Source organism: Aotus nancymaae, unplaced genomic scaffold, assembly GCF_030222135.1.
Source record: "Aotus nancymaae isolate 86718 unplaced genomic scaffold, 86718_ANA_hifiasm-v0.15.2.pri h1tg000059l, whole genome shotgun sequence".
Taxonomy (NCBI): domain Eukaryota; kingdom Metazoa; phylum Chordata; class Mammalia; order Primates; family Aotidae; genus Aotus; species Aotus nancymaae.
The window spans coordinates 45,562,618-45,573,434 of record NW_026988473.1 but is presented as its reverse complement, the minus strand read 5'-3'; the positions used below and the strand labels follow the sequence as shown (position 1 = coordinate 45,573,434).

The following is a 10,817-nucleotide window of genomic DNA, read 5'->3' as shown; positions in this document are numbered from 1 at the left end:
AGTAGGCACTTAATATTTAGTTGTTGGGTAAATGTACAATAAATGAACTTACATTTTGCTTTTTCTTCTCCTGAACCAAAGCTACATAGCGCAGTGCAATCTTGGTCAGAGTTGTGGCAAGGGAGGCAGCAACAAAGAAATCTCCATCCAGAAGGAATCCTCTCAAGGGAGGTCTACAAAGCAATCAAGGAATATCAAACCCACCAACTTGTTAAGCAGCATGCAGCTTTTGTATAAATGTTTTATATACTCTGATTAAACACTCTTACTACTATCCCTCAGTGATAAGGATACCTCAGTTAACTAACTCCTTAGCTCCCAGAAGGAAAAAGGAAAAAGAAAAATAATACATGACTTTAAAATGTATCTTTGGCCAGGTGTGATGGCTCACGCCTATAATCCCAGCACTTTGGGAGGCTGAGGCGGATGGATTACCTGAGATCAGGAGTTCGATACCAGCCTAGCCAACATGAAACCCTGTCTCTACTAAAAATACAAAAATTAACTGGGTATGGTGGCACATGCCTGTAATCCCAGCTACTCAGGAAGTTGAGGCAGGAGATTTGCTTGAGGCCGGGAGACAGAGGGTGCAGTGAGCCGAGATCACACCATTGAACTCTAGCCTGGCCAACAGAGCAAAACTCTGTCTCAAAAAAAAAAAAAAAACAAAAAAAAAAAACAAAAAAACTTACCTTCAAATGACACAAGAGCCAACAGAATACAGAAAGAGAAAATATTTAATTAAGGGCATATGTAATTGCAGCTAATGAAATACATCCAAATTCCAGTTTACCTATTTATTTATTCGGTAAGTCTCAAATTCCTCTTCCGTAAAATGGAGGTAATATATTTTATCTCAAAGGCCTATTATCAAGACTGTATGAGACAAACTACTTTGCACAATGCCTAGCATACAGTGGGTATTCAACATTTTAGACAGAAATTTCACCATTTTCACCATTAAAATTTACTTAACAGAAAAATGCACAATTTTATTCCATCATTTAGAAACTGAAAAATCTTGAAAATGTTTCCAGATGCTAATAAACAATAAAACCCAAATATCATCAGTTTCACCCACTTAGCATTTCCTGAGTAAAAATAATTTGAGTTTAAACAGAACAGTTATTTCCATAAAAACACTGAAAGGGACAGAGGATTATCAGTACGGTTCCTGGGGGGAAGAACTCAAACATCTTCCTCTTCTCAAGTACCTTAACTGTAAAGATTTTCATTTTGGTTGCAAAAAAAAGAGGAAAGAAATCATTTGACTGTTTTACATACAAGAGTAATAATAAAAGTAGTACAGCTGGCAGGGTATATATGCCTAAATTACCTGTCTTCCTCTTTCTTGGTGGGTCTAGAACTGCTAAGGGCACTCTGAGTTGCATAGGTACCCATTTCAGTAACCAATTTCTGAACTGGCCCCACAGTTATCTCTTCTTCAGGTTTTAATTCGCCAGCTTCTTTCTTTATTTCTGACTCTACAATTGGGATCTAAAAGTCAATTGGAAATATCATTTTAGTAATAGTATCAACAGCAAACAAAATTATATTTAAATATTCAATCATTTCTCTAAAAAAGGCATTACCCTAATGGGACTTTTGGAACTGGGAACTTTGCTTTCAATTTCTTTCCTTCCCAGGATAATGTAGTAGGTAGAATAGGGGCTTTAGAGTTAGATATTCCAGGGTTTGAATTCTCTCCGTGCCACTTACTACTTTAGACCTCAGTTTCTTAATCTGTTGAGTGGAAATCTTAATTCTTTCCACACATTTTATCTAACAGAAAAATGCATTTGACAGTGTCTAACACAAAGTATATGCTCACTAAGCCTTATTCCTCTTCTTCATTCCCTTCCTTGAAATTTTAACCAAAACAGTACTCATCCTTCTAAAATAAAATCCTTCTTATTTGTACACAATAATTTCATTAACTATCTTTTAAATTAACTGAATGGCTATTATATATTTATTACTCAATACCAGCCCATCATCTAATGTAAGAGCACTAAGAGTGTTTAATCATTACCTATTTTAATTTCTTTATTTTATAGGTGAAAAAACTGATGTCCAGTTAGGTTGAGGAACTTTTATATTCAAGGTCAGGAACCAGTTAGGTTGAGGAACTTATATTCAAGGTTATATTCGACAGAACAATGACTAGAACCCAAGTCTCCTGACAATTAGTCCACTGTTCTTTCTATTCTACCATAAGGTTGTTAGGATGAAGAATACTGTCAGTTTTAGTACATAAATATTCTAAAGTCAGACTTACTCTAAGGCATTCTTTCTTCAGAACACAGGCTAAAGCAGAATTTTACAAGCTGCTTCTTTTTTTTTTAAATAAACACAGAACATTTTGTTCAAACAAAATCCAGAAGTGTAAATAACGTAAATAAAAACAAGCAAATCACCATAAAAAAGTCAGATTTTCTAAAGTAAAAACTACCATATAAAGTAGCATTTACTAAAGCAAAACATACCTCTCCAAGGGACCTGCGGATCTCAGTCATCACACTCTGAATGTCTTCCTTGGTACTACAGTATTCTCCCAGGATCCATAATGCTCCTCGGTAAATCCTAGGACAGCAGAAGAGCTGAAATATGAACTTGGTAAACCAATCTTGAAGCAGAGATCTTTCTTTGTGAATTTAAGCTCAAATAAAAAACAAGGGCCAGGCGTGGTGGCTCACGCCTGTACTCCCAGCACATTGGGAGGCCGAGGCCAGGGACCACTTGAGCCCAGGAGCTCAAGGTCAGTCTGGGCAACATGGTGAAACCCCATCTCTATTAAAAATACAAAAATCAGCCAGGTGTGGTGGCTCATGCCTATAATCCCAGCACTTTGGGAGGCTGAGGTGGGTGGATTACCTGAGGTCAGGAGTTTGAGACCAGCCTGGCCAACATGGTGAAACCCGGTCTCTACTAAAAATACAAAAAAATTAGCTGGACACAGTGGCACGCACCTGTAGTCTCAGATACTTAGAAGGCTGAGGCTGGAGAATAGCTTGAATCTGAGAGGTGAAGGTTGCAGTGAGCCGAGATCATGCCACTGCACTCTGGCCTGGGCACTGGGAGACAGAGCAAGACTCTGTCTCCAAAAAAAGAAAAAAAGAACTGCTTAAACCAGGAGGCAGAGGTTGCAAAGAGTTGAGATTGCGCCACTGTACTCCAGCCTGGGTGACAGAGTGAGAATATGTCCCAGTAACAAAAAAACAAAAAACAACAAGATTCTGCAGTTCTAAAGTATTTTACATAAACATTTCTGAAAGAAATTAACAAAAAGTAGGTTTCAGTTCTCTCCAGAAATCATAAAGATTAAAAGTAAAATAACTGTTCTTATTAATTATTATTAGGAACATTCTAAAACTGGTAAACCTAGCAGTAAAAATAAAATACCAAAATGTTCCCAGAAAAGTGATTATTTAGGACACAATGAGGGTAAATTTGGCTTTATCGCTTACTACTATAAGAAATATATTATTTTATGGTCAGGTAAGGTGGCTCACACCTGTAATCCCAGCATTTGGGGAGGCTGAGGTAGGAGGATTGCTTGAGTCCAGGAGTTTGAGACCAGCCTGGGCAACATAGCAAGACACCATCTCTCTAAAAAAAATAAATAAAATAAAGTAAAAAAGCAAATAAACCCAGAATATATTATTTTAAAGTAAAAGTAATTCACTTTTTATTTTCAGTCACTGAAAAGACGAGGCAAGGTGCCTCTTCAATGTATAAAACAATGAATACAAAACAAGTACAAGGGAATAGTCAAAAAATAATAGTAAAGAAAGCAACCATTCATTCATTTAGATTAAAAAATATAGAGACAAAGCTCACCATGTTGCCCAGGCTGGTCTCCAACTCCTGACATCCAGCAATCCTCCTATCTTGGCCTCCCAAAGTGCTGGGAATACAGGTGTGAGCACCATACCCAGCCAACAATTCTTTAGTTTAAAATGTTAAACTGAATAAAGTCAAGTCATCTTTCCCCTAAGATTTTAATTAAATTTATTCAAAAAAAATTAATTATAGAAACCAAAGCTCTAAGAGATTATGGCTGTCAAAAGCAAATCCTTAGTGTTACAGCTCTTTTAGAATTTGTTTAGCAGGCTTTCTAGTATTTGCCAGAAAGCCACTCACACACACACACACAAAATCATTAATATATTTTTTTTCTTACAAAGAAAGCAAATCCTGCTCACTTCCACAAATATAGTTTCATATCATAAAACAATCTTGTACTTGTCCTTTCCTTCCTAAGTAGACATACTTCAAGTCTGTTATAGACTATCCATCAGATGCTTTAAATGAAGCAAAATTTAGATGCAACAATCCTTTCTCATTAGCAAAGGCTCTCTGAAGGAATAGATTTAGGTTGCATTTTCAATCTTTCTCTTCATTAAATGTGAAAGGAAAATATAAATAATAGTAATATCCAAAAAGTGACACCATTAAAAAATATGCTCTTTAGTTACTTTAAGATTCACAATGTTTTAGAGATAATAAAAAATGGAGACACTGAGCTAAATCACTCCTAAAAAACTTATTTTAGGCCATAAATTATAGATTAACTGAGAGTGGGGGTAGCGTGATGTTTGTTGTTACACTTGTTATATTTTGGCTTGATCGTTCTCTCCATTCTATTTTCTATCAACTGACCCCTTAAAGATAAAAACTGATAAAATGCTTACTTGACCTTATATTTAAATGTATTTTAAACCTACTTGACAGATTTAATAGCATGAAAGACTTCAAGCATCTTCTCAACAATAAGCATTCTCAGGTTATCAAAGCGCTGAATGGCTTCACGAACAAACTCCAAGACATCAGCAGCTGCTGCTTCATTATTGTCACTGAGAAATTCCATTAACTAAAAGAAAAAAAAAAGAGAAAATGGAACGAACAATTTTCCAAAAAAAACTTATCTAGGACAAGAAATAAATTAATAAAGAATGTAATTCTTTTTTTTTCTAAGAGACAAGATCTTGCTCTGCTGCCCAGGCTGGAGTACAGTGGCACAATCACAGCTCACTGCAGCCTAGAACTCCTGGACTCAAGTGGTCCTCCAGCAGCCTCAGCCTCCCCAGTAGTTAGGATTTCAGTCATGACACTATGCCTAGCTAATATTTTTTATTTTTTTTTAGAGGCAGGGTCTCCCTATGTTATCCTAGCTGGTCTTGGACTCCTGGTCTCAAGTAATCCTCTTGCCTAGCCCTCCCAAAGGGCTTGAATTACAGACATAAACCGCCATGCCTGGCCCTTGAAATTCTTAGTAATTTTCAAATACACAACAAAATGTAAATTGAGAGACAAGTACTATTATGTAAACAAAGTCACAATGACTTTCCTGTTTTATGTGCAACAAAATTTATTATAAAATTCACTATAAAAGATAGGCTAAAGACTCAAAACTCAAAATAAATTAATTAGATCCTCCTAAATTGTAACTAAAAGTAAAATCATTTTAGAGAACACTCAGAGTTCAAAGGCAAAAATCAAATTATAATAACATACCTCACTTACCTGATAGTGACAGAAAGCAAAATATTTCTAGGTACGTGAATTTTTCCTATAACTGATTCCTTTAAGAGCTAAAGCTATTTAAAATAAATATCTATTTGCCTTACTGAAAAATATATACACAGCATAATTTTACTTTAGGTAACCATAACATCAATGAAAATAATATGCAAAGCTATTTCTTTAGTCACTGTTTTTGTTTTTTTGATGAATACGTAAATGAAAGAAGTCAGAGTCCTCATCCTTCTAAGCTTAAAGGTAGAGGCAGACATAAAGATCACTCCTGACCATGAGATTTAATGGTTCCAGACAGTTGAGATTTCTGGAGTTTGACTGTCAAATACCTAGATTTTTTAAAAAAATTCTTTTAGAGAATTTCAAAATTAAAGTCATCAGAATTACATACCACAGGAATAACATTTGCAGCCATATCTGGAAATCGGACAGAACAGGAATGTAATGTTCGCACCAGGAGTTGTCTGTATTTGTCAGTATCTTCATGCTCAGACACATTATTTGTTTTTATCACTTCCTTCTTCAGGACAATAACCAGCTACGGAACAAAGTAAAAATAAGTGAGAGTTACATCATATTTGGGCCTGGTAGCTTAAAAAGCGCTGCCAGAATTTCGTTTTACCTCTTCAACATTCCTAGAAGAGACAAGATCCAGTGCTAACTGCAGAGTTTTCTTTCGTACTTCTAAGTCTGGTGTGCTCAATACTCTTAGGATATCCATAACCAGATCCTTAAAAAGGACAAAAAAATCAAGAATTAACATTGAACTTTCTGGTCATAAGAAGAAAGTCTTCACTGCAGAATGGTGGGCTTTATCCATCATCACTTTAATCCTTTAATCAATAATAAAACCACTAGTGGTGGAAAAACTAGATATTTTGGCTCTCCTGATATACTGTAATATGAAATAATAGTACATGACACATTCAAACTGTCAATGTCTACTCTGACTCTGTCGAGCTTTAGCCCCAACTTACAGTTAATATAGAACAAGCTAAAAAGCATAAGAAAGTAGCCATAGACATCCATAAAGAGGGGCATTTTATATTATTACTGGTCTGGTCTCTTCAACAAATCAGTGTCATGAAAGAAAGACATTGTCCAAAATTAACAGACTGAAAGGGCATAACCACCAGATATGATATATGGTCACAAACTGGACAAACTAAACAAAAAGGGATTTTAGGATAACTGGGAAAATCTAAATACAGATGTGGTATTAGATAACACTAATAAATTATTAACAATTTTGTTAAGTGTGATATTATTATTTGGCTCCATAAAAAAATGTAACATTTAAAAGATGCAAGACAATTAAAAACTGATAAAAAAGCTCTAAAACTTCTAAGAATAAACTCCTGTATATCCTTCACCTACATTTACCAGTTAATATTTTCCCACATTTGCTCTTTTCTTTTTTTTTTGAGATGGAGTCACACTCTGTTGCCCAGGCTGGAGTGCAGTGGCAAGATCTTAGCTCACTGCAACCTCCGCCTCCTGGGTTCAAGCAATTCTCCTATCCCAGCCTTCTGAATACTTGGGACTACAGTTGCATGCCACCACGCCTGGCTAATTTTTGTCTATTTAATAGAGACGGGGCTTCACCATTTTGGTCAGGCTGGTCTTGAACTCCTGATCTCAGGTGATCCACCCATCTCAGCCTCCCAAAGTGCTGGGATTATAGGTGTGACCCACCATACCCGGCCCACATTTGCTCTTTACTGCTAATCACTGTAGTGTATCTCTCTCAAGGATAAGGATAATTTGTTAGATAACCACATTATAATTATGAGAAAATTTAACATTGATCAATACTATTAATTAATATACACACTATATTCATATTTCTCAATATGTCCCAATAATGTCCTTCATAGCAATTTGTTGTGGCTCTTGTTCTGATCCAAGATCAGCATTGCACTTACTTGTCATGGGGTTTTATTTTTATAACCACTATTATTCTCATGGATTCAACAAATACGATGATAACTTTCTAGAATCCGATCATCTTTTATTCTCAATCAATTGGCATAATGATTTTCCAAGAAATATAAATTATATTCAAATTAAAATGTATATGTCACTATTGCTGAGAATAGTAGGCTGGGTGTAGTGGCTCACACCTGTAATCCTAGCACTTTGGGAGGCCAAGGCAGGCAGAACGCCTGAGCTCAGGAGTTCAAGACCAGCCCGGGTAACACAGTGAAATACCTTCTCTACTAAAATATAAAAAATTGGTCAGGGGTGGTAGCATGCGCCTGTAGTTCCAGCTACTCAGGAGGCTGAGACAGGAGAATTGCTTGAATCCAGGAGCTGGAGGTAGCAGTGAGCTGAGATGGCATAACTGCACCCCAGCCTGGACAATAGAGCGAGACTCCATCTCCAAAAAAAAAGAATAGTCAATACAGTACAAACTGAAAAGATAAAAAAGATAATACTGATTCATTTTAGAATTCTTTTTTTTTGAGACAGAGTCTCACTCTGTTGCCCAGGCTGGAGTATAGTGGCGCAATCTTGGTTCATTGCAACCTCCGCCCCTGGGTTCAAGTGATTCTCCTGCCTCAGCCTCCCACGTAGCTGGGATTCCAGGTGCACCCCACCACACACAGCTAATTTTTGTATTTTTAGTACAGACTGGGTTACACTATGGTCAGGCTGGTCTCGAACTCCTGATCCACCCGCTTCGGCCTCCCAAAGTGCTGGGATTACAGGCATGAGCCACCGTGCCCAGCCATTTTAGAATATTTTTTATGGTAAAGGTAATACCCCAAAAAGCAGTGATGACTCAATAGTTACACTTCAGCTGATCAAACTGTAAACTGCTCAGTTTTCAAGCATTTAGGTTAACCAAGATGGGCGAAGTTTGAGAATGACCTAAATTTGAAAAATATTTTATTTAGGATCTCTCTGTTTCAGATAACTCTTACCTGTAGTACTCGTTCATGAGCAGGATGCTCTTTTAACTCTATCAAGCGATCTAGAACTATGAGTTTTACATTGTTGTCACTCTCCTTAATAATTAAATCAATGTAACACTGAGCAGCGGCCTATATAAAAAAAGAAATACATTTTAAGAAGTTATTCATCTATTATAAACATAAAATCTGAAAATAAGCATGCACGTGAACATGTGCAAACACATACACACACACACACACACACACACACACACACACACACACACAGTGTCCCATGAAGCCAAATACACTCATTAATCCCTGTACTAGGGTTTATGCATTTTGTTCTGAGGAATAGGTTCCTCTAGTCCCTTGTTAGTTTTCAAACTTACAGAAGATTAGAAGCATTACAAATTAAAAGGATGAAAAAGGGCTGCTACAGGTAGAAATACTAACAGCCAAAAATTAAGGGTTGAAACTAAGGAACAAGCCAGAGAAAAGCAGGAAAAGAATCCCAAGAAGTACATCTATTAAGCATATTTTAGTTTAGAGGCAAAGTCTAACTCATCTGCATTGCTGGACAGAAAAAACTAGAATATAAATATCACCCAGAGTTATTAAAATGTTTTAGTATTTAAAATAATTATTAATAAGACTAAAAATATGTAAAGTATTTTAGAATGATAGAATATCCATACTGATAGGAAGAAAGAAGGAAGAAAAGGAAGGGAGGGAGAACAGCCCTTCCTTGCCTAAGAATTCCAATTAGTAAGTATTGCATGAGAGAAATAGAAAACCACCATTAGAATACCACAGTAATAATTGTTTTAAGAAAATCCACTGATGGATGCTAAAATAAGTAGGAGTGAATTTGAGGAACAACAGTACATTTGCATAGTTTCAAAGTATCTCCCCGCACAATGTTTACCAATTACACTAGAAGAAATCATAAAACTGGAAGATCTGGCAGATAGCACGTCACCAGTAATAAGATACACAGACATCATAGGCCAGGCGCGGTGGCTCATGCCTGTAATCCCAGCACTTTGGGAGGCCAAGGTGGGCAGATCACGAGGTCAGGAGATTGAGACTATCCTGGATAACACAGTGAAACCCCATCTCTACTAAAAATATAAAAAATTAGCTGGGCATGGTGGCACATGCCTGTAGTCCCAGCTTCTTGGGAGGCTGAGGCAGGAGAATTGCTTGAACCCGGGAGGCGGAGGTTGCAGTGAGCCAAGATCGTGCCACTGCACTCTAGCCTGGGTGACAGAGTGAGACTCTGGCTCAAAAAAATAAAAAATAATATATAGATATAATGTACTCCTTGAAAAGGACACATTATTTCTGTGATATTCTTTCCAAAAATGTACAACCTCAATCTGAGAAAACATCAGACAAACCCAAGATGAGGAATATTTTTACAAACAAACCAGTCAGTATTTTTCAAATGCGTCAAGGTCATGAAAAATAACCAACATCTAAGAACTATCAAAGATCGGAGGAGACTATGATATGACCACTAAATGCAATATAGGATCCTAGATTAGATCCTGGAACAAAAAAAGGGCATCAGTGGGAAAACTGATGAAATGTGAATAAAGCCTGTAGTTTGGTTAACAATATTGCTCTAATGTTAATTTTGTAGTTTTGACAATTATACAATGATTATAAAAGATGTGAATATATGAGAAAGGCTGGGTGAAGAATATATAAGAACTCTGTCCTATGTTTGCAATTTTTCTGTAAGTTTAAAATTATTTCAAAATTAAAAATTAAAAAGAATTTCAAGTTTTGGAGGGTAAAGCAGTAACTTCTCCAATTTAAACAATTTGGTTTTTAGAACAGCTCATTCCCTGAATAGACTAGGGGTTGCTGACACAGTCTTGATAGACTAAATTAGAGTAAGGTAATATTCTATTATTGAAAACACTCATTAGAACTTAAAATATACATGTAACATTTATCTTTTATTTTTTACTTTTTAGAGACAGGGTCTTGCTCTTTCACCTAGGCTGGAGTAATCATAGTTCACTGCAGTCTTAACCTCCTAGGCTCAAGCTATCCTCCTGCCTCAGCCTTCAGAATAGCTGGGACTATAGGCAAACGCCACCACGCCCAGTTAATTTATATTGTTTTTCATCTTGCTCTGTCACCTAGGCTGGAGTGCAGTGGCACCACCATAGCTCACTGCAACCTCAAACACCTGGCCTCAAACCATCATTCCACCTCGGCCTCCCAAAGTACTGGGACTCCAGGCATGCACCACCACACCTAGAATCAGCTAATTTTTTAAAAAATGTTCTCTACAGAAAGTGTCTCTCTTTGTTGCCTGGGTTGGTCTCAAACTCCTGGTTTTTTTTTTTTTTTTTTTTTTTTTTT

The 10,817-nt window shown here is 36.6% G+C and overlaps 1 protein-coding gene and 1 non-coding gene across 3 annotated transcripts in view; one reads left to right on the top strand and one right to left on the bottom strand.

Annotated features, from left to right (window-relative positions):
* COPB1 (COPI coat complex subunit beta 1) overlaps window positions 1–10,817 on the bottom strand; it is a 44,092-nt gene that overhangs the window by 20,278 nt on the left and 12,997 nt on the right. For both annotated transcript variants that reach the window (XM_012456599.2, XM_012456600.2), the window contains exons 8-14: window positions 8,466–8,585; window positions 6,161–6,268; window positions 5,930–6,076; window positions 4,728–4,873; window positions 2,487–2,583; window positions 1,337–1,497; window positions 53–173 (exon numbers count right to left, since the gene is read on the bottom strand). In XM_012456599.2, the coding sequence (XP_012312022.1) occupies window positions 53–173; window positions 1,337–1,497; window positions 2,487–2,583; window positions 4,728–4,873; window positions 5,930–6,076; window positions 6,161–6,268; window positions 8,466–8,585 (900 nt within the window). The remainder of the gene's footprint in view (window positions 1–52; window positions 174–1,336; window positions 1,498–2,486; window positions 2,584–4,727; window positions 4,874–5,929; window positions 6,077–6,160; window positions 6,269–8,465; window positions 8,586–10,817) is intronic.
* On the top strand, window positions 4,079–4,140 carry LOC135270289 (U7 small nuclear RNA). The gene has a single exon (XR_010338450.1). It is a non-coding gene; the product is annotated as a U7 small nuclear RNA (small nuclear RNA).